Source organism: Stegostoma tigrinum, chromosome 29 (assembly GCF_030684315.1).
Source record: "Stegostoma tigrinum isolate sSteTig4 chromosome 29, sSteTig4.hap1, whole genome shotgun sequence".
NCBI classification, from domain to species: Eukaryota; Metazoa; Chordata; class Chondrichthyes; order Orectolobiformes; family Stegostomatidae; genus Stegostoma; species Stegostoma tigrinum.
This window is the reverse complement of record NC_081382.1, coordinates 22,225,392-22,250,129: the sequence shown is the minus strand read 5'-3', so window position 1 is coordinate 22,250,129 and position 24,738 is coordinate 22,225,392. Positions and strand designations below refer to the sequence as shown.

Here is a 24,738-nt window from a genome sequence, read left to right as displayed (position 1 = left end):
GTCAAGTTGTGTCCCCCCAAATACCACTCGGTTTTGTCAGTGTTTACACCAGCCAAACTTCAGTTCCTTTAATATATATTGTTTCAGACTCAATAACCAACGTGCAAGTAACGTTAGTGATAATGGGAACTGCAGATGCTGGAGAATCCAAGATAATGAAATGTGAGGCTGGATGAACACAGCAGGCCCAGCAGCATCTCAGGAGCACAAAAGCTGACGTTTCGGGCCTAGACCCTTCATCAGAAAAGGGGATGGGGTGAGGGTTCTGGAATAAATAGGGAGAGAGGGGGAGGCGGACCGAAGATGGAGAGAAAAGAAGATAGGTGGAGAAGAGAGTATAGGTGGGGAGGTAGGGAGGGGATAGGTCAGTCCAGGGAAGACGGACAGGTCAAGGAGGTGGGATGAGGTTAGTAAGTAGGAGATGGAGGTGTGGCTTGGGGTGGGAGGAAGGGATGGGTGAGAGGAAGAACAGGTTAGGGAGGCAGAGACAGGTTGGACTGGTTTTGGGATGCAGTGGGTGGAGGGGAAGAGCTGGGCTGGTTGTGTGGTGCAGTGGGGGGAGGGGACAAACTGGGCTGGTTTTGGGATGCGGTGGGGGAAGGGGAGATTTTGAAGCTGGTGAAGTCCACATTGATACCATTGGGCTGCAGGGTTCCCAAGCGGAATATGAGTTGCTGTTCCTGCAACCTTCGGGTGGCATCATTGTGGCACTGCAGGAGGCCCATGATGGACATGTCATCTAAAGAATGGGAGGGGGGAGTGGAAATGGTTTGCGACTGGGAGGTGCTGTTGTTTATTGCGAACTGAGCGGAGGTGTTCTGCAAAGCGGTCCCCAAGCCTCCGCTTGGTTTCCCCAATGTAGAGGAAGCCACACCGGGTACAGTGGATGCAGTATACCACATTGGCAGATGTGCAGGTGAACCTCTGCTTAATATGGAAAGTCATCTTGGGGCCTGGGATAGGGGTGAGGGGGGAGGTGTGGGGGCAAGTGTAGCATTTCCTGCGGTTGCAGGGGAAGGTGCCGGGTGTGGTGGGGTTGGAGGGCAGTGTGGAGCGAACAAGGGAGTCACGGAGAGAGTGGTCTCTCCGGAAAGCAGACAGGGGTGGGGATGGAAAAATGTCTTGGGTGATGGGGTCGGATTGTAGGTGGCGGAAGTGTCGGAGGATGATGCGTTGTATCCGGAGGTTGGTGGGGTGGTGTGTGAGAATGAAGGGGATCCGCTTTGGGTGGTTGTGGCGGGGGCGGGGTGTGAGGGATGTGATGCGGGTGACGCGGTCAAGGGCATTCTCGACCACTGTGGGGGGAAAGTTGCGGTCCTTGAAGAACTTGGACATCTGGGATGTGCGGGAGTGGAATGCCTCATCGTGGGAGCAGATGCGGCGGAGGTGGAGGAATTGGGAATAGGGGATGGAATTTTTGCAGGAGGGTGGATGGGAGGAGGTGTATTCTAGGTAGCTGTGGGAGTCGGTGGGCTTGAAATGGACATCAGTTACAAGCTGGTTGCCTGAGATGGAGACTGAGAGATCCAGGAACGTGAGAGATGTGCTGGAGATGGCCCAGGTGAACTGAAGGTTGGGGTGGAAGGTCTTGGTGAAGTGGATGAACTGTTCGAGCTCCTCTGGGGAGCAAGAAGCGGTGCCGATACAGTCATCAATGTAACGGAGGAAGAGATGGGGTTTGGGGCCTGTGTAGGTGCGGAAGAGGGACTGTTCCACGTAACCTACAAAGAGGCAGGCATAGCTGGGGCCCATGCGGGTGCCCATGGCCACCCCCTTAGTCTGTAGGAAGTGGGAGGAATCGAAAGAGAAGTTGTTGAGGGTGAGGACGAGTACGGCTAGGCGGACGAGGGTGTCAGTGGAGGGGGACTGGTCGGGCCTGCGGGACAGGAAGAAGCGGAGGGCCTTGAGGCCATCTGCATGCGGAATGCAGGTGTATAGGGACTGGACGTCCATGGTGAAAATGAGGTGTTGGCGGCCAGGGAAATGGAAGTCCTGGAGGAGGTGGAGGGCGTGGGTGGTGTCACGGACGTAGGTGGGGAGTTCCTGGACCAAAGGGGAGAAAATGGAGTCCAGATAGGTGGAGATGAGTTCGGTGGGGCAGGAACAGGCTGAGACGATGGGTCGACCAGGGCAGGCAGGTTTGTGAATTTTGGGAAGGAGATAGAAACGGGCCGTGCGGGGTTGGGGAACAGTGAGATTGGAGGCTGTGGTTGGGAGGTCCCCTGAGGTGATGAGGTCATGAATGGTGTTGGAGATGATGGTTTGGTGCTCGGGTGTGGGGTCGTGATCGAGGGGGTGGTAGGAGGTGGTGTCGGAGAGTTGGCATCTGGCCTCGGCGATGTAGAGGTCAGTGCGCCATACTACCACTGCGCCACCCTTGTCTGCGGGTTTGATGGTGAGGTTGGGGTTGGAGCAGAGGGAGCGGAGGGCTGCCCGTTCTGCGGGGGAGAGGTTGGAATGGGTGAGAGGGGTGGAGAGGTTGAGGCGGTTAATGTCTATACAGGGGTACCTATGTATACAGTGAAAATCCACTGTTAGGCATGATCTGTCTTTTCAGAAATCATATCGTATTGTACATTTCTCATGAACCTTTTCTTTTTCTTAGTGACTATAGAAAGCATCTCTTATCCTTACTGCCAGCTTTTCAATTAGATGTAATTCCTTGGCTCTGAGAAACCTTTTTTCTTCAGTTAAGAACTGCATAAGCTGACTTCTAAAGAATCTGGGCAAGGAGATCATAAAACTGGAACATCTCTTTAATCTCACTTGAGGAATGTTATCCAAACCTGGCAACTTATCAGATTTAAGGTTTTCTAATCTATCCAAATTGACTTATTTATCTAACATCAATATTGTCATTCCATTCTGATCAGTGTTCACCTAGGACATAAGGACCACCTACAGGAGTAGAGATTGATCCAGGATAGTCATTTAACATCTCTGGCATAACCAGAGAATGTGTTTTATTCCAGCATCCTTTAGTGCTATATACAGTCCTTTAAGATATTATTATTTTGCTGTTCCATGCCACAATTGATCTGATATCATGTTGGAATAAAATACATTGGTGAATTATAACCATGTAAGTTAATTGGCTTTTCCAGTTGTTCTCTTGAAGTTACAAATTTGATTAGTATGGTAGTGTAATGACTTGGAAAATAGTAAAAACTGGTATTTGTATGGTGGCTTGGAGAAATAAAATGTCTCCACTGGAAAGGAAGGTAAAACAAAATGTAATGTCAAGCCACATGAGATATTAGAAAACATAACCAAAAACCTAGTCTAAACATGTGATTTTAAGGGTTTCTTAAAGGAAAGAGGAAGGTAAATGTTTCAGAGGGAATTCCAGAGCTTGAGGCCCAGCAGCTAAAAGCACTTAAAAGAATGAAAATTGGGAAGCGGCATGACTGCTGTGAGTAATGCCATGATCACAAAGGAGAACGGAAGCGAAATAATTTGAAAATTGACGTGTTATTGGCTGTTGGTTCAGTATAGACCAGAAAGCTTATGATTGATAAGTGAGTTGGTGCGAGTTAGGATACAGGCTGCAGATTTTTGGATGACGTCACCTTTCAGAGGGTTGAAAAGAAAGGCAGGTTAGGAGAACATTGGATTAGTCACATCTGGTGCTAAATGCAGGAATAACACTTAAGCATCTTACAGTTTATCTGTCTGATATATTTGTTCTTAATACTTTGTGCAATTTGTAACAGTGGTGCAGTGTTTGGATGTTTGTGTCTTGTATTTGTAAGGTATAAGTTAACACCCATAATTTTGCATGTAAAACTTTTCAACAGTGACAAAACTACTGAGTGGAGAAGCCCAGATTGTGAGTAGGTAAAAGGAGAACTTTGATATCAAAGTATATTTATCATAAAATTACTTGCTGCCGGCCAAAAGCTTTATTGGCAGGGTCTCTGGAAATATTGTAAGATGCTGCATAGATGGGACTCAGAGGAAAAAATAGGATGGTGTTTTCCCCACAATATGATACAAGCATAGAATAGTTACAGCACAGTAGGAAGACCATTCAGACCACAACTGAAAAGATTGGACTATTCCAATGTTTTCCTGCCTGGCCTCTCATTTTACTCTCTGAAAGTTGAGGTCATCCAAAAATCTGTTTTGGGCCTCTTATCCAAAGAAAGCCACACTGGCATTGGAGGCAGTTCAGAGAGAGTTCACCAGCCCGATATCAGGTATGGAAGGACTGTTTAATGAGGAGAGGCTGAGTAGGTTCAGCCTCACTTACTGGAATTCGGAAGAATGAAGGGTAATCTTAATAAAATACAGAATTCTTGGAGGACTTGACAGGGTAGATGCAGAAAGGTTATTTACCTTTGGGAGAGAGTCTAGGGCCAGAGGGCATAATCTCCGAATAAAGGGTCACAAGTTTAAGAAAGAGATGCGAAGGAATTTCTTTTCTCAGGGGGTAGTGAATTTGGGGAATCCATTACTGCAAGTGGCTGTTGAGGCTGGGTCGTTGAGTATATTTAAGGCTGAGATAGACACAGTTTTCATTGGTAAGGGATTCGAGGGAATAGGATTATCAGATTAGGCATGATTTCATTGAATGACAGGGCACAATCAGTGGGCCGAATGGCCTACATGTGCTCTTGCATCTTTTGGTCTAATGGGCATTTAGTCCATCAAGTTCATGCTCTGAACAATTCAACTAATTGTATTCTGCTGCTTTTTCTGAGTAAACCTGCAACCTAATCTTCTCATGCTTCTCCAATTCTAATCCTTAAATACAGAATAATTCCATTCAATAGTGCTTTATTATTTTGAAATATTAGAACGCAAAGAATTACTTTTGAAGCTCAGTGGTTGATGTCGGCAAATACAAATCTTGCACTTCCCAAATCTTTTTGATTTACATGTGAAAAACACTGGTTTGCAATAGTAGGTTTAGAATATTACTTTATATAAGATATATTTGACTGTTGTTTACTGAAGAATTGTTTTGACATCTGATCAAAATGAGGGTTGTGATGTACTGATTGATTTATTGAAAAATAATTATAAATTTTGCAGTTTTAATTTGTGATCCATTCTAAATGCAAAGAATTTTGTGATTTTTTTTGAAAAGAACTGATGGTAAATAAAATATGAGGGAAGGTTAAAAGTGCTTGTCTTCTAATTTCCTCTTCACAAATAAATTAAGATGAGAAATATTAGTATCTCAGTGATAAAATGCAAAGTGAATGTTACATATAGAAATCTATTATTTCATCCTTAATATTCAAGGCAAAGCAATTTATAATCAGTATATTTTATTTTAATCCTTGTGTTATGGAGAACACTGTATATAATATATCCTATTGTTAACCAAATCAAAGCTTGTTATTCATGTAAATAGAAATGTAACAAGTGTTTTTGCACCCTGGAAAGGGATAGGAACTTTAGATACAGTCTAATCATAGTTATTTAGGAAAATTTGTATTTTAAATTCAAATTGCTTCTTTATAATTTCAGTTGGCCCATTGTAATTATACTAGATGAAGTTCAGAGTCAATTCTAACCACAGATCTTTCAGGGCTACTATTACTATGCGAGATTGTTTTTATAATGAATCTGTAACTCACACTGAGCTAGTGCCATAATGAAGAATAGCAAAATGTCAAGGTTTAGCCTAGCAATACAACTGACAAACATTTTCATAATATGTGTTGCGATTGGTTTGCAAGATGGAGATTGAATATAAATTTGCACTTGCTACTATTTCATAACAAGTTTTTAAGGCTTAAGGACACACATCACCAAACTATTCTGAGCAAAAACAAAATTGTTGAATATCTTCACATTTGGCTTTACATGTAAACCGTCTTTATACTTTTGATATTTTGTATTGAATTTTAGAAAAGGATAACAACGTTAACCTTAGGAGCATTGATGGTCTGCTTTGCCTAAATATCAGCAGCATTTTTTCACAAATACTAACACAATTCTGTAAACTTTCAATGATAAAACTTCACAAGTAAAATTTGAGACATGCAAGCATCAAAATTTGCCACATATTTTAATAGGGGATATCTAAGACAAGAAATAATATTTTAAAATCTTATGTTCAGAGAAGTGCTGCATTGGCCTAATGGACAGTGATTGGTGTAATTGATTAGTTATGTATGGAGTAGAAGAACATAACTTGTTGTTACAGTTAATGTTAATCTCTCATAAGCTGAAGGGAGACCAGGGACCTTCACATAAGGCAGGAAATCCAAAAATGGATTGCTTTTATTTTCTGAAGAAGGGTCTTGGCCCGAGACATCAGCCTGCCTGCTCCTCTGATGCTGCTTGGCCTGCTGTGTTCATCCAGCTTTACATGAATTACTTGAAACCACTCTTGTACATGCACTACCAGATCACCACCAACTCTCACTAACTGGCTTCTGTGAAAATCTACAGTTCACCTATGACATTTTTTTTAATATTAAAGTCTCCTTCATTGAAAGTAGTTAAAAATCAGAATGAATAACCCTGTCAGTAAACAATGGCACAATGATTTTGGCCAGCATTCAAGTGACGGTTGCACGTTCTGATCGAATATATTTAGATCAGAATAATTATCATTGCAAATACAGAAAATAAAGTGACTATTATCTGCGTATAGAGTTATTCTAGCAAGATTCTAAATGCAGTTTTTGCTTTTTGAAAGTATGTAGTGTGTATATTTATTTATGAATGAATCCTCCAATTTTTATCTTTCTGTAATTTGCTTATATACCTGTAACTATTTTTGCAGAGTGACCAGAGAGCACAGGGAAAATCTAGCCAAACTAGCCAAACAATTTACAAACAAGTCAAAGGAATCACTCCGAAAAATACGTACTAATGCCATTGCTCAAGTAAAGAAATCGAAGGACTCCACCTCTGAAGATATAATCAGACTACTAGAAAAGCAGGTTAGTGTTGCAACTTTTAATAGACTATGGATACAATTTTTCCATCCCCTATTTCTTTCTCTATGCTTTCAGTAGAACATAACAAGATTTTAAATGTTTCTTAAAAGCAGCATGATAATGTTCTGACCGAAGATATTTGCAGTTCCCAATTGAACACAGACCAAGTACAGAATTGAAACTTGTGCCTTCCGTTAGTTGACAAAAGTAGAATAATGGATATGTAGAATGCATCACTTAATTGTGTATGGTTAAAAGTTAACAGATTAATAAACTCTTTCATTTCCAACCTTTCCTTTTCTCTAATTATTTCTTAACCACAGAATCCCAACAGTGTAGAAAGAGGCCATTTGGCCCATCAAGTCTGCCCTGACCCTCCAGGGAGCATCCGATCCAGACCCCGTTCCCCACCTTATCCCTGTAACCTCGCATTTTTACCGTGGCTAATCCACCTAACCTTGGACATTATGGGCAATTTAGCATGGCCAATCCATCTAACGTGTGGATCTTTTTACTGTGGGAGGAAACCCGTGCAGACATGGGGAGAACATGCAAACTCCACACAGACTGTCACCCAAGATGAATTGAAACTGGATCCCTACTGCTGTGAGGCAACAGTGCTAACCACTGAGCCACCATACCCTGCTTATAAATTAGCTGCTGTTGAAACAAGATCACAAGCTGGATCTGGATGTGAAAGATCAATAGGTCCATCCATCCAATTGGAACTTTAAAAAAAATTGTTTGTGCAATGTGGGCCTTGCTGACAGTGTCCCTCCCTAGTTGCCTGGTCTGGACAAAGTGGATTTTAGCTGCCTTTTTAGAATGCTGCAATCTTTGAGATGTAGGGACTCCCAGAGTGCTGTTGAGTAGGGAGATTAACAATACTACAGTTCTTCACCTCCCTGCCCCGACTCGCTGTAGTCAATGTACCATTCTATTTGAATGAGATGGTGATATTGGATGTTAAAAAAAATACAGTGCAAGAGAAGTAATATTAGCCAGGATTTTGCTCTGCAAGACAAAACAATGGCTGTGCATCTACAGTACAAGTTCAGAGAGACCTTGTATGGTTCTGTCAGTTAGAACTTTAAAGGGATCTGTAGCGTCTGTAAGGAGAACAAGCTGCAAATTGTCAGGTTTGATTCTTTAACTAGATTGAATAATCCACACCAAACAAGTAATCTGTAAAGGAGGAAAAGTAAAGATTGTTGTTTACACATGAATTAAGGCAGAGAAATGAGAAAAATAAGCTAAATTATTTTTTATTAAAACATGAGACTTTGCTTTTCTGAGAGAATCAGACTGTGCTTTTTTAAATTTCCAGGTATCACTTAGTACCATTGACAAATTATGTTTTTTCGTGCTCACTTATTGCACTAACCCTAACTTGCTCAATCATCTTTCGTCTGAGATTCGTGGATAATGACCCCAGATACTCACCGTTACGGTGCTTTCATGCTGAATCGCAAAGGCTTCATTTGCACAGCTGTGGATAAACAACACATTGGCGACAATGACTTCTAGATTTCCATATATGATGTTCAGATGCCAGTAGCTGCTGTCAATTTTGCACTGATGGCCTCACTTTAAATGTGGTGGGCTGCTGTGAATTTGGACCAGAAAGCATGAAAAATAGAATTTTCTTCTTCATCCTTCCTCCCCCACTCCCTCGCAGCAAAGTAAGCAATAGATAAAGGGACCTAAATTGTAGAAATAAGGCAGTAGGCAAGTGAAACAAGCAATGAAATAAAATATCAAAGCAAGTCTGACTAGAAGGAAGCCCAGTTTTGGCTTTAATGCGTTCTTGTTTAAATTAATGTTGCATAGAATATATTGTATATAATTGATACTGTCTTAATTGCTAAATGATGCTCTCTGACATGACCTGCAATCTTCCTGCTGCTGTAAATAAGGAAGGCTAGCTGCTAAGGATGAATTTGCTTGGCAGAGTAACTTAAATTTTCCTACATGGTGGCCTAATAATTTGTGTATTGAAATTGAAGAACTGTAATGTAAAGTAAAAGTCACATGTGGCTTTTTTCTTTGATGGTGAGTCAGACTTGACATTGTTTCAAAGAAGGAACAGGATGTGATGGGCTTTCTGTTTTTGCAGCAATTCTAGTAGTTCTGTAAACTGAGGAAAAATCAGATCAAATTAATTTGCAGTGGCAGTTGGCCACCACAACACCTAGTGGTTTTCGTCTTGAATTGCAAATCTCAGACGCTGTTGTCTACAGTTGGGGACAAAAATGGCTAAGATTCAATAAGACTATAGAGGAAAATGTCATTGATGATTTATGAAATTGTTGCTTCGATGGTTGCCACTCCTTAAATAAACTTTGGAAAAAATTAACCTCTGAATTATAGCTGATTGGTAATGACATTGTGTCATCTACATACCAGGTAAACAATTTAAATTTAGGAAGGAGTGTAGGCATACAAGTGGCCAGTGTTACATTCAAATAATATCGAGTTTGAAGCCATAGATGTGACTATTATGACATTAAGTCTACTCCAGTAACAAAGTAATAGCCTTTTGTTTGTCAGAAATACAAGGCTCAAATATAATGCTAAACACTTCAGTGTAAAATCCTGCTGCACAGATGCGGACTTTCAATTTCAGTCCATCAATTAAATTACAATCACTAATCATCAACTGCATCCCCATATTAATAAAATCAAAATAATTATGAAAATTAAAAAACTGCTTTAAATGACCAAAGAAACCTCCCTTCACGTATGAAGCTCCATATACTCATTGTATTTTTGATAAACACACATTCTCTAAGCTGTGAGTTTAAGACTAACAATGTGTTGTTACCCATGAAATCAGTCAATCAATTGCATTTTGCCAATTGCACATTGGCTTTACTTTTATTGTTAGCATTATATAGAAATATATCAACCTATTTTGGGAGGATAGTGGGTGTACAGCTTGATATATGCCAGAAGGTTTGGTCGCTGTTTGTGGGAGATCTCCTAAAGACACAGCAAGTTAATGAGACAATTTAAACCCAGAACATAGAACATAGAAAAGTACAGCACAGTACAGGCCCTTCGGCTCACGATGTTGTGCCGTGGAATATTCCTAATCCAAAAATAAAATAACCTAACCTATAATCCCCTCAATTCACTGCTGTCCATGTGCATGTCCAGCAGTCGCTTAAATGTCACTAATGACTCCGCTTCCACGACTACCACTGGCAAACTATTCCATGCGCTCACAACGCTCTGGGTGAAGAACCTCCCTCTGACATCTCCTCTATATCTTCCTCCTAACACCTTAAAACTATGACCCCTCATGGCAGTCAATCCTGCCCTGGGGAAAAGTCTCTGGCTATCGACTCTATCAATGCCTCTCATTACCTTGTACACCTCGATCAGGTCGCCTCTCTTCCTCCGTCTCTCCAGAGAGAAAAGTCCGAGCTCAGTCAATCTCTCCTCGTAAGACAAGCCCTCCAGTCCAGGCAGGGTTCTGGTAAACCTCCTTTGCACCCTCTCCAAAGCCTCCACATCTTTCCTATAATAGGGCAACCAGAATTGGACACAATATTCCAAGTGTCGTCTCACCAGGGTTTTGTAGAGCTGCAGCATAACCTCGCGGCTCTTAAACTCGATCCCCCTGTTAATGAAAGCCAAAACACCATATGCTTTCTTAACAACCTTATCCACCTGGGTGGCAACTTTGAGGGAGCTATGCACTTGAACACTAAGATCTCGTTGTTCCTCCACACTGCTGAGAATCCTGCCTTTAATCCTATATTCAGCATTTAAGTTCATCCTTCCAAAATGCATCGCTTCGCATTTATCCAGTTTGAACTCCATCTGCCATTTCTCAGCCCAGCTCTGCATTCTGTCAATGTCTCGCTGAAGTCTGCAGTAGCCCTTGATGCTATCAATGGCACCTCCAACCTTTGTGTCATCAGCAAACATACTAACCCACCCCTCAACCTCCTCGTCCAAGTCATTTATAAAAACTACAAAGAGCAGAGGCCCAAGAACAGAGCCCTGCGGGACACCACTCAGCACTGACCTCCAGGCAGAATACTTACCATCTACAACCACTCTCTGCCTCCTGTCAGCCAACCAATTCTGAATCCAGACAGCCAAATCACCCTGTATCCCATACCTCCTGACTTTATGAATGAGCCTGCCATGGGGAACCTTATCAAATGCTTTGCTGAAGTCCATGTACACCACATCCACTACTCGACCCTCGTCAATCTGTCTCGTGACTTCCTCAAAGAACTCAATAAGATTTGTAAGGCATGACCTGCCCGTCACAAAGCCATGCTGACTCCCTTTAATCACGCTATGCTTTTCCAAATAGTCATAAATCCTATCCCTCAGAATTCTTTCCAAAACCTTGCTGACCACAGACATAAGACTGACTGGTCTGTAATTTCCAGGGATTTCCCTATTCCCTTTCTTGAAAAGAGGAACAACGTTTGCCTCCCTCCAATTTCCAGTACAACTCCCGTGGAGAGTGAGGAAGCAAAGATCTTCGCCAGCGGCTTAGCAACCTCCTTTCTTGCTTCCCGGAGCAACCAAGGATAAATCTGGTCTGGCCGTGGGGACTTATCAATCTTAATGTTTGCCAAAATTTCCAGCACATCAACTTCCTCAATCTTGATCTGTTCAAGCCTGTTTTCCTGCTCCTCAAAGTTCTCATTCACAACAAGGTCCCTTTCCTTAGTGAAAACTGAAGCAAGAAACTCATTTAGGGCTTCCCCTATCTGCTCAGACTCCATGCACAAGTTCCCTACGCCATCCCTGATCGGCCCTACTTTCTCCCTGATCATTCTCTTATTCCTGGGAGCACATTTTCCAAAGAATTTAGGCAGTGCATGGAATCATAAACTATTCAGCAAATCTCGGCTGTAATTGTAGATTGAGCTACAAAAATTACAAATATATTGTTGCATGCAGAACTTCAAATTACTTTATGATGAAATGTGAGGCTGGATGAACACAGCAGGCCCAGAAGCATCTCAGGAGTACAAAAGCTGACGTTTCGGGCCTAGACCCTTCATCAGAGAGGGGGATGGGGTGAGGGTTCTGGAATAAATAGGGAGAGAGGGGGAGGCGGACCGAAGATGGAGAGATAAGAAGATAGGTGGAGAGTAGAGTATAGGTGGGGAGGTAGGGAGGGGATAGGTCAGTCCAGGGAAGACGGACAGGTCAAGGAGGTGGAATGAGGTTGGTAGGTAGGAGATAGAGTTGCGACTTGGGCTGGGAGGAAGGGATGGGTGAGAGGAAGAACAGGTTAGGGAGGCAGAGACAGGCTGAACTGGTTTTGGGATGCACTGGGGGGACGGGATGAACTGGGCTGGTTGTGTGATGGCGTGGTGGGAGGGGATGAACTGGGCTGGTGTTGGGATGCTGTGGGGCAAGGGGAGATTTTGAAGCTGGTGAAGTCCACATTGATAGCATTGGGCTGCAGGGTTCCCAAGCGGAATATGAGTTGCTGTTCCTGCAACCTTGCGGTGGCATCATTGTGGCACTGCAGGAGGCCCATGATGGACATGTCATCTAAAGAATGGGAGGGGGAGTGGAAATGGTTTGCGACTGGGAGGTGCAGTTGTTTGTTGCGAACTGAGCGAAGGTGTTCTGCAAAGCGGTCCCCAAGCCTCCGCTTGGTTTCCCCAATGTAGAGGAAGCCACACCGGGTACAGTGGATGCAGTATACCACATTGGCAGATGTGCAGGTGAACCCCTGCTTAATGTGGAAAGTCATCTTGGGGCCTGGGATAGGGATAAGGGAGGAGGTGTGGGGGCAAGTGTAGCATTTCCTGCGGTTGCAGGGGAAGGTGCCGGGTGTGGTGGGGTTGGAGGGCAGTGTGGAGCAAACAAGGGAGTCACGGAGAGAGTGGTCTCTCCGGAAAGCAGACGGGTGGGGATGGAAAAATGTTTTGGGTGGTGGGGTCGGATTGTAGATGGCGGAAGTGTCGGAGGATGAACATCCAGCCTCACATTTGATTATCTTGGATTCTCCAGCATCTGCAGTTCCCATTTTCACTTTAAATTACTTTAGTTTGAAGGTGGAAATTATGGCACATGTTCATATGTTGTGAGGTGAAGATCAATTTGCACACTGGTCATGAGAGGACATGCTTGTGCTGGCAGAGGATGTGCATTCTATGGAGGCCTTGAGTTTTTAAATTTTGCAGGAATTTGATTGGATTTCTTGTGTTTGGTTGTGTCAGATTAGAGTATATGGGTTTCTTAACTGCAGATTGGACATGACGTCACATTGGCTATCAATTCTTATCTCCTATTTTCTGAATTTGGCCTTGCTGCAGCAAAAGTCATTCATAATGGGGCCAAGTAATCCATTGTAGAGGTCTGCCAGTGTGCCAATGTGAATTTGGCAGCTAGGAAACATACAACAGACCAACAGTGATTCTTCCTTTGATTTTGTTTTTTCATTGCTTCCTGCAGGGAAGCACCTGGACTGTCGAAATCTTAACATAGCAGGCCAATTAATGTTAGTGTACATATCATATATATCAAAGATTAAATGCATTCTAAATAAAGCAAAATGTAATTATACTGGCATTGCTACATTCATTTTCTGGTAAATGATATTCCAGCCTAAAACCCATTGAGGTTCAGTGTATGCAGTGTCTTGCATGAATTCCTGTAATTACTTCCTTCTGACTAAATTGTTTGATTTTCTTCTTCATTTTATAGTTCTTTAACATTTAATTACAATAGTTTCAATCCTGGTTGGTCAAATTTGTAATGTTAGTCTGAAATTGCAGAATGTTATGTTGGTCTACTGTAGAAAGAAGGTGTTTTGCTTTCTGTCAGTTTAAAAAATTCTCCCCAATTTTAGTGAACAGTGTGTAAATTGTTTGCCATATCGGAGAGTTGATATAATGATTCAAATGCATCAAGGAATCCTCCTTTAATTAAATCTTTTAAATTTGGGCTTGGAAATTACGTAATCATTTAAAATAGCTTGACACCTCCACAAAAGTAGTGATGTGGGTAATTTCAATGCATTGGAATACGTTATTGTACATGTTAGGCTGAAATTCAGGATTAGTGGCTTGAATGTTCCCATTTTTGGCAATGGTTTTTTTCATTGAGTTTTATGGCGGGCAGTCCACTTCTGATTCTCGTCACCTTTTCTCAAGCAGTCTCCTGTTCTTCACTTTGTTAATTATGCAATTGCCTTGATAGTGCCGGGTTCATGAAACCTTGTGGCAGGATAGTTGGAAGTATTCACTGTTGCTGGGACTTTGCAACATTCACACAGTTGGCGCTATATTTAAACCGGAGCTCCACAGTATTTCAGTCATTGTAAGCTGGCAACTGTGCCATATACTCCTGTAGTGTTGGAATCCAAAAGATGCCTCAAAGGGAGTCTGGCACCCATTTTTGCAGACAGGAACTTGGAGATGCTGGTGGGCTGAGTAGCGAAGAGAAGGGTAGTGCATTTTCCTTATGATTGCCAAAGGAAGCCATGCGGCAAGGATGGACTGAAGTAACAGCCTGTGTCAGTGTGATTTCAGTAGTTCAACACAATGCACAACAGTGCCAAAATAAATTTAACGAGCTTTTGTGCTCTCAAAAGGCAACCATTTCTTTCTGTTATGTAGTACTCACAAGGCCATCACTCGGTTGAACTGTGTCACAGCACACAACTCTTACCAAGGTTCATAGACTACAACTTGCACTGTTGCATGCAACGTGTCCACAATAGGTCTCATGCATCTCATTCCTCTCAAATATTAAACCACCCTCTCCTTTGTGCTTTCGACTCACGTTGGGGAGACTGTACCGCCTCTTCTGCCCCTGTATCACCGATTATGGCTCTCTTGTCTGATCCCATCATACTCAACTGCCCGTTTATGTTATTGTTGCAGCAAATGTCTCAACCTGGTGTAGAGGGCAAAGACATGCAGCATGGTAGTAGACATTATGCTGCTCACCCTACTCAAAGAAAAGTACTGGAGTTTTTTGAAAAAGAGGATTACGCCTCACGTAGAGATATGGGACGCTCCATAAGCAAAGAATTGAGTACTGTGTAATACTGCTCTCCCACATCAGAACTAACCCATTCTTAACTTTTACACAAGTTTTTAGACCTTTTATACAATTACTGGCCTTTCTTTCCCTATGCAGGCACAAATGGGACCCTACAAAAATGAGAAATGGTTTAGCAGTGTCTGCATTTTACCCCTTGAGGAGGCAGCCACTGAATGCAGAGAATGCACAGGCAAGGCTTTACCTGCACCATCTACCAGTTCAGAGACTTGCACCTCAGTAAATTCTCTTTTTAGATTAGACTCAGGATTGCAGTCTGGTGAGTGTATCACTGACTCCTCTCTGAGCTCCTGGAACAAGCTCCAGGGAAATTGCTCAGCTTCATACTGAGAATGATCCAGTGGTCTGGGCCATTAATTACATGGTCAGAATGCACAGACAGTCACAGATACAGCAGGAAGGTTAGTCAGAGTTTCTTGGTAAATTGGATTGATCAACATTATCAATGGTGACTCCTGGCTACCATTATGGACAGCCTAGCTATAAGCACATACCACCTTCTCAAGGGCAACAAGGGATGGGCAACAAATGCTGACCCAGTCAGCAATGCCCACGTTCTCATGAATGAATAAAAACAACTCTATCACTCTTAGCCATTGGTGCTCAGCATCATTAGTAAGATGAGAAGACAGTGAGGATCTCCAGCTCACTCCAGTTTGCCTTGGGGACAGGTACTGCTTGCTGACCCCCAGGAGGAGGAGCAGCCACACACAGCACCTGCAGTATGATCGCCAAAAAGCTGCTGTTGATATGATGTTGACATAGCATGGTGTTTATAGTGATATGTCCGTCTCTTGACTGTTGGATGCTCTGAACTATGACAAGTTACTTGCTGTACTCTCTGCTTTAAATAGCAATGAAAGTCTCATATGCTGGTAACCTGTAAGTTAGTAAGAAGAGCCTGTGCATTAAAAGCTAAAACAAGCCATAGGAGCTGACAGTCTCCATGTAATGCAAAGTGAATGAGTTATAAAGAAGTTATCCAGGAGCTATCTGGTGCATTACATGTTACACCGTGTGCTAAGTGACAGAAACATTAGAATCATAAGTATCTCTGGGCTTCAAATTGAAGTGCTGAAGTAACATTTGAGTTGTCCAGAAGCAGCCTTGATAACATGGTGAGGCTGATGGCTTGGCAACGTCTATTACATGGATGTGTGGTTGAAGAGGACAGCATCCATAGTGCAAGGAGGAGTGGTGATGATGATGTGATTAAATGAAGATGCTGCTACCATCTAACTGTTGGGACTTGGTGCCATCTAAACTTTTTTTGGGAAAGGTTGGAAAAAATTGGAAGCTGCATGGTAGTGGGACATAATTAGCTAACAATCAGATGTAAGTGTGTGGAAGTAAGGTAGTTGCTGCACATAGTGAGATTTAAACCATAGGGGGGATGCCGTAAATATTTTTCTAGTGATTGGGTATGTGGTTTTTTCATTCATGCCAACTTTTACTAATTTCCCTGCCATTCCTCACTCTGCTGAAGGCAATGGAAACTTCTGCCAGTGTTAGCATGCTAGTGTGGTTGAACTGAATGAATTGAGCTAAACATGCTTGTTGTAAAGTTCAGTGGCTTTATACCATAGCAGTTTGGGAATAATCCCCTCAATTATATTTAAGTACTGCAGCTTAGATAAACTGGTAAAGAAATTCTAAAAATGCTTTCCGCTTATATTTGTAAAAGCTTCATTATAAGATTGTCCATTTGTATTAAACTTCAACAAACAACATTTGTCCACCACCAGCAAATAGTGATGACTGCGAAAAAGCACTGCAAACGTCACACATGCCAGTTGTTTTTGTATTTTTCCAAATGATTTGCTTGCTTCTGCCCCTCACTGTGTTTTCAGTATTTATTGAATTTCTAAATAATAATTTGGTATGGACAATTGATAAGTGGAATGAATTGGCTTTTTGGAGGCACTGCTGTTACATTTGATAATCAGTAAAACAGAAGTTAGTGTCAGTAGAAGCACACACAAGTAATTTGTGGGGCTATGGGTAAATAGCAGGGGGTAATTGGATAGCTGTTTCAAAAACTCAGCAGGGATGTGATTGGCCAAATGGCCTCCTTCAGTGCTGTGGAATTCTATGTAGAGAATCGAGAAGAGAAGCCCTTAAACAATGGCTGGTTAGAAAACAACTAAATCAGAAGCAGAGGTATGACGCATTTCACCCTGAAAATGGTCCAGCTTGCCTAGCTGCTTGTCTGCACTGCATGATTTCTATTTACTCAAAGCCAAATTTTGTTGGACTAGATCTCTGAATCCTATTGCCCTTTGCTGAACATATTGTGGTACAGACACAAAAATATGATGCGGGTATTTCGGCTTGAATGTTTTCTGCATTGTGTAAAACTACATTGGTTACAAGCTCTAAATCTTGCATACTGAGAAGAGAAATGATGATGATTGGTACTGTATGAACCTGGCGTGTATTTTGTTCTGTGTGGAATTCATTAAATTGCTAAACTTTGAAAACTCTCACACAGTAAAAAATAGTACATACTGGTGACTGAAAGGCCAGTGCAATTTAACAAACTTAATTCAGGTTATTATTTATTTGCTGGTTAAATTGTATTTATTAAATGATATACTGTATGACTGTTTTAAAGGTAACTTCTCCCTCCTTATCAGCCTTGACCCATCAGCAATCTTTGACCGGTTTGGTCATAATATCCTCCTCCAGTGCCTCATCCAGTTGGATGGGATTGCAGTTGCCTGTTTTCATTCCTGTTTGCTTAATTGTCAGCAGATTATCACTTGCAATGGCTTCTCTTCCTAGTCCCACTGTGTTGCCCTATCCTGCCAGATTTGAATAGGTGTAAATAGGTGGTCTTAGTCATGGCAAGGGTAGACTATGCGCTTAGGAGTTCAGCTGGGGGAGCAAAATAAAGAATTGAACATTTTCTTTACTGCTTCTAATTTCTCATCCCTTTGCTGCCTCTTGGTAATATCATTCAAACACAAATTTTATTACATTAAAGCTGTTGTACACATATATGTTGCTTTTGGTTTAAATTCAAACATTCCAAAAGTAAACTGCATTTAGTACTATAGTAAAAGTTCTTGATAGACACACTGGTTTTGTGAGAGATTAAGTGGTGGCTGCATTTGCTGAGTCCTTTTATTATTCTTTGCAGATACAACAGATGGCAGACGATGTTACTGCTGACATGGACAAACAACTGATGGCAAAAACCAAAGAGCTTTTAGGATGAACAAGATGGGAAGTATAAACGGACCGGATATGAAAAAAAAAAAGTTGTTCCAACCCACCCATTCCCAAACTCCTTTCCCAAAACTGATTCTTTCAGATTCTGACAGCTTGTTAGTTCCAGAGGCCATTCCTTGTATACTGGTAAAGAATTTTTGAAGTGCAGTCACTGTTGTATTCTAGGGAACACAGGAGCTGGTTTTGTGCACAGCAACTCTCACAAGCCGCACCTAAATAAATCAACTGCTTCTGGGGTTGGTTACAGAATAGATGCGGACAATGAACATATTTCCGTGTTCCTCTTTGAAAGGTAGCATTAAATGTATTATTTTGTTCACCTGAGGGCACACAGGCACTTGTTTCACCATCTCATTTGAAAGACAGCACCTCCCAGCGTATTATTGCACTGTCCTCCATACTGCCACCTAGATTGAGTGATAAGGTCTCCGGAGTGCGACTTGAATGCATGACCTCCTTATTGTGAAGCAGGTTAACTCCTGAGTCAAGTTTGACATTTGTTAAAATCGTCATTCAGTATATACTAGGCTCTTATCATAACTTTCTTATGCATTTTCTGTCCTGGTGTCAGTGACAATGAGATCAATAGAGTGAACAGTGACTGTACTTCTTCAATGAAATATTGCTGGCATTTAGCATGTTTGGGAGAGATGAAAGGATCTGAAAGTTCTTTCCTCCTTTTGTGTGACACTAGATTGCACATTGGTTTCTGAAGATCAGTTATACATTGAAAAGGTTCCAGGCATTTTCATCCTACATAGTTTGTTTTTTGAACTGTAGAAAATGAAATTGATGCATTCTAACTTGTGTGCCTGATCAACCTAATCTTGTGGAGTAACAGGATTTTACTGGCCCGAGTGAAATATATCATTTTATCTATTGAATCATGGCAATGATTTTAAACCGCTGTTGTCAAAAAGTAATTGTATGTCTTTAAAATAAAAATATATGATTTCTTCACAGTTTTGTGATCTGTAATAGGTGTGAGACTGTGTTTCATAATTTTAAGACAAAATCGTTTATGGGCACAGATAACAATATAGAAGGCACGGTTTGTGGAATAATAGACAATGATGAAGGCTTTCTAAGATTACGAAGGGATCTTGACCAAATGGGTCAATGGGCTGAAAACGGGCAGATGAAGTTCAATATGGAAAGATATGAGGTACTGCATTTTGGTACCACAAACAAGTTTGGGACAACAAACAACACTTGTACAAATGATGGTAAGGCCCTGGGGAGTGTTGTGGAACAAAAGCCCCCAGGGGTGTACGTACATGATCCTTTGAAGTTTGTGTCACATAAAGACGGTGGTTAAGAAGGCATTTGGCACGCTTGCCTTCATTGCTCAGTCCTTTCAGTATAGGAGTTGGGAAGTCATGTTGAAATTTTACAGGACATTGGTAAAGCCTCTTCTGGAATACTATGACCAGTTCTAGTTACCCAGCTATAAGAAGGAAACTGTTAAGCTGGAGAGCGTTCAGAATAGATTCACCAGGATGTTGTCGAGTATGGAAGGTTTGAGTTATAAAGAAAGGCTGGATAGGCTGGGACTTTCTTCACTGGACCATAGGCGGTTGAGAGACCACCTGAGAAGTTCATAAAATACTGAAAGCTATAGATCGAGGTAATGGTAGTTGTCTTTCCCCTAAGATGGGGGATTTCAAGACCAGAGTGCACATTTTTTAACGTGAGAAGAGAGAGATTTTTAAAAAGACATAAGAGACAAATTTTTTACACAAGAGGCTGGTTTACGTTTGGAATGAACCTCTTGAGGAAGTGCTCGATGCGGGTACAATTACAATGTTTAGAAGACATTTAGATAGGTATGTGAATAGGAAATGTTTGGAACAATATGGGCCAGGAGCAGGCAGGTGGGACTAGTTTATTGTTCGGCACGGACTGGTTGGACCAAAGGATCTGTTTCCATCTTTAATGACTCTATGACGTTGTCAATGATGATTCTCAATAAGTGATTGTGTAAGAAAATGAACTCAAATAGCATGAATATGATTAATAGAATCATTGAGACTAACAACGCAAGAAGAGGCCATTTGGCCTATTGTGAGTGGGCTAGTTTGTGTAAAAGCAACTGAATTTAATCCTGCATTACAGCTTTTGTATATGATCCTGCATGTTTCTCATCCACAATATCTGTCCAAAGCCCATTTAAAATTATTTATGGAAACACTTTCCAAATTTCTTTTTTTATCCACTCTTGGGTCATGGATGCTTCTGGCTCGGCACTATTAACTCAAACCTGCATACTGTCCAGATCTTTTTTCATGTAAACATGGACTACTTCAGTATGTGAGGAGTCACGAATGGTGTTGAACATTGCACAATCATCGGCAGAGTTCCCCACTTCTGATCTAATGATGGAGGGAAAGTCATTGATGAAGCAGCTGAAGATGGTTGAGACTAAGACACTACTTTGAGAACTCCCACAGAGGTGTTCTGGAGCTGAGATAACTGACCTCCAACAACCATGACCATCCTCGTATGTACCAGGTATGACTGCAACAGCGAAGAGTCCCCGCTCCCCGATACCTATTTATTCCAATTTTCCTAGGATTCCTTGATGCCTTACTTGGATAAATGTGGCCTTGATGTGAACAGCTGTCACACACTCCTCACCTCACCTCTAGAATTCAGCAATCGAGTGTTCCAATCTTAAAACATCTGAAAAAATTTTCAGATAACAAGGTGTAGAGCTGGATGAATGCAGCAGGCCAAGCAGCATCAGAGGAGCAGGAAAGCTGACATTTTGGGCCTAGGCCCTTCTTCAGAGACCCTTCATTTCTGAAGAAGGGTCTAGGCCTGAAACGTCAGCTTTTGTGCTCCTCTGATGCTGCTTGGCCAGCTGCGTTCATCCAGCTCTACACCTTGTTATCTCAGATTCTCCAGCATCTGCAGTTCCTACTATCTCTGAAAAAAATTCTCATCCTCCTTCTCGGTCTTTTGCTCCTTCTTTCGTATCTATGACAGTCAATTATGGTCCCATTGCCAGAAACACTAATAGGTTCTTTCCAGCTACTCCGCCAAAGCATCTCATCATTTTGAAAACACTTTCATTTTTCCTTTAACCTTCCTGTTCCAAGGACAATCGTCATAAACTTTTCCAACCTCATAACTGAAGTCTCTAATCTCTGGTAACATCCTGGTACATTTCCTCATTACAATCTAAAAGTATTTTTTTAAACTCTGAATTGAAGTATGCTGTCCAGAATTGGCCACAGTACTCCTACTGAGGCCTAACCAAAATTGATAGTTCTAACATAATTCCTGTTTTAAATTGTATTCCTTTGTTGATTTGGAGTTGGGGACTAAGTGTAGTGTGTCAAAATTTGCAGATGACACTAAGGTGACTGGTAGAGCAAAGTGTGCAGAAGACACAAAGTCTGCAGAGGGATATAGATAGTCTGAGTGGGCAAAGGTCCGGCAGATGGAGTACAATGTTGATAAGTGTGAGGTCATCCATTTTGGTAGGAATAACAGCAAAATGGACTACATTTTAAATGATAAAAAATTGCAGCACGCTGCTGTGCAAAGGGACTTTGGTGTCCTTGTGCATGAATTGCTGAAGGTGAGATTGCAGGTGCAGGAGGTGATTAAAAAGGCAAATGGAATTTTGCCTACCATTGCTAGAGGGATGGAGTTTAAAAACGGGGAGGCTATGCTGCAGCTGCGTAGGGTCCTGGTGAGGCCACACTTGGAGTACTGTGTGCAGTTTTGGCCTCCTTACTTGAGAAGAGATATACTCGCACTGGAGGAGGTACAGATGTGATTCACTTGGTTGATTCCAGAGTTGAGAGGATTGGTTATGAGGACAGACCAAGTAGACTGGGATCATACTCATTGAAATTCAGAAGAATAAGGGGAGATCTTATAGAAACATATATGAAGGGACTGGATAAGGTGGAGGCAGGGAGGTTGTTTCCGCTAGCAGGTGAAACTAGGACTAGAGGGCATCGCATCAAGATAAAGGGAAGCAGATGTAGGACTGAGGTCAGGAGGAACTTCTTCCCCCAAAGGGTTGTGAATCTGTGGAATTCCCTGCCCAGTGAAGTGGTTGAAACTACCTCACTGAATGTTTTTAAGGCAAGGCTAGATAAATTTTTGAACATAAAGGAATTAAGGGTTATGGTGAGTGGGCTGGTAAGTGGATCTGAGTCTCAAAGATCAGCCATGGTCTTACTAAATGGCAGGGCAGGCTTGAGGGGCCAGATGGCCTACTCCAGCTCCTAGTTCTTGTGCTCTTTTAAACTCAAGAAACTTGTATATATCACCTTCAAGGTCCTCTAATTATCAAATATTTTGCTTAAAAATAACATGGAAATCTACTAATCAAATAAATATTCTGAGGATGTAAGTTTTACCTGGCTTTAATTTATAAAGTGTTAATATAGATTTTTGTTGCAGATGTTAAAGCTTTTCATAAATTGAAGAATACCTTAGCTCTTCAAACTTTTAAATTCAAGTTGAGCACATCTGTACCCAATATTCACACACTGGTTTCTTGGAAAGTGATGACTTTCTTCAAGACGAAAGAGTAAATTTATTAAATAGTCATATATGACTGAGGAATAGTATGGGTGTTTTGTGATGGTTGAGTGATACACAGCCAATCCCAATTAAATCTATGTTCAGATTTAGTTGCATTTCAAAGCAGACTCCTGAGGTTGAATTTTACTCAGTCCTTCAGGGACGGTCTGGGAGGTGACCAGTCTGGCACAATGACACGTGACGAGTTTGCGATGGTGTATACATCACATGGCAATGGAAGAAAGAAAGAAAGAACCTAGTTAATGACTTGCAAGACCATTGGACAGTGTTTTTGAATCAATTAAGTACTTTTCATATGTGGCACTATTGTTACATTGGAGACACGGAAGTCAGCTCATGCAAAGCAACTCCTGCGAATATCATCATTGTAACCCACAGTTAATTGGCTCAAAGACCAATGGCAGAGATCATGATTACAGAGGTTATGCACCTATTTTAAAGAATTGAAAACTTTTAAATTTTCAACAACAGCATAGAGGTTGCTGACAAAATAATATGCAATGTCTTGAGGACAGAGAACATCTGTAGGGCCAGCCGAAGTCCGACTTTCTGATTGATAATGTTAGCCCAATTGCTCCAAAGCAGAAAATAAAGACTAATCAGTTTCACAATTTATTACTGAACTTCTAGCTGCTCGCTAAATTATAAGACGTTACACGCAGTTCCTGCAGCTGTTTGCAAGTCAATTTGTACACAAGCGGAATCACAATGCAACAATACAAAGGAGTCATTCGTAAGTATGGGACATACACGTATGTCAGATATTTAAAATTACACCCCTGTATGAGATTTATATTCATAACTTGTACAGCCATGAATCTGGGATCCCCTGTATATATAAAAATAGGATTTTAATTATGACGAATGCACCTTGTGATGTAGGAATAATGTATGTGACTGTTCAGATAAACTCAACTCGGCTTTATTATTAGATTCCTTACAGTGTGGAAACAGGCCCTTTGGCCCAACAAGTCCACACCACCCCTTGAAGAATCCCACCCAGACCCATCCCCCTATAACCCACACACCCCTGAACGCTACGGGCAATTTAGCATGGCCAATCCACCTAGCCTGCACAACTTTGGACTGTGGGAGGAAACCGGAGCACCCGGAGGAAACCCACGCAGACACTGGGAGAATGTACAAACTCCACACAGGCAGTCGCCGGAGGCTGGAATTGAACCTGGGTCCCTGGCGCTGTGAGGCTGCAGTGCTAACCACTGAGCCACCGTGCCGCCCCAGTCTTTTTTCCAGTCTTTAGGATTTTTAAAGTTAGTGTGTGGTTTGGACAACAAAATGTGCAATAGATGAGGTATAGAAGTTCCCTGAAACAATTCCTGACAGAGTCATATGACTTGGAATGTGAGACATGTAAAAAGTGAACCTGCCTTTTTTTTTATATAAGGAATAAAGTATGTTGCTGGATTCATATCACTTAAACGTGGAGACAAATATTAGACATAAACTGTCTCATTGCTATAGAAATGTCAGTTTTGGGCCAGAGAATTTCACCTGTAGATATGAAAAAAATTGTATGATTCTTTCAAAGAAGCATTGTTATTTGGTTCCTGCATTTTTTTGAAATGATTAATCAGAAGACAACAAGGATTTCTGGATAAAGATATATTCATGCTGTGTTGTATGCCAGGTAGAAATAAATCTTGCTTAATGCAGTATTTGAACTCAACCTTTTACTATTTTAGAGGGTTACTTTTATGATGGATACAGGCTCAAGCAATACTAACAATCATTAAAGCATAACCCTGACTGCACTGCACCATGAACTTGATAAAAATGAGAACATGACACAAATTACCAAATCAGCCTTGTTGCACTAAAATGGTAGACTTGGTTATGTAAGCTGAGGTGTGCCAGGAACTTAGATTCTCAAACTTCTCATTATGACAAAATAAAAATTACAGAACAGTGTTACAGAATTGTGCTTCCAAATTGCTGTAACAATGTCTGAAAACCTAAC

The 24,738-nt window shown here is 41.6% G+C and overlaps 1 protein-coding gene across 1 annotated transcript in view; it reads left to right on the top strand.

Annotated features, from left to right (window-relative positions):
* Positions 1-19,117, top strand: part of mrrf (mitochondrial ribosome recycling factor) — a 45,414-nt gene extending 26,297 nt beyond the window's left edge. The window contains exons 6-7 of the mRNA XM_048558964.1: positions 6,746-6,905; positions 18,103-19,117. Coding sequence (XP_048414921.1) covers positions 6,746-6,905; positions 18,103-18,180 — 238 coding nt within the window. The 3' untranslated portion in view covers positions 18,181-19,117. The remainder of the gene's footprint in view (positions 1-6,745; positions 6,906-18,102) is intronic.
* The last annotated feature ends 5,621 nt before the right edge of the window (positions 19,118-24,738 follow it).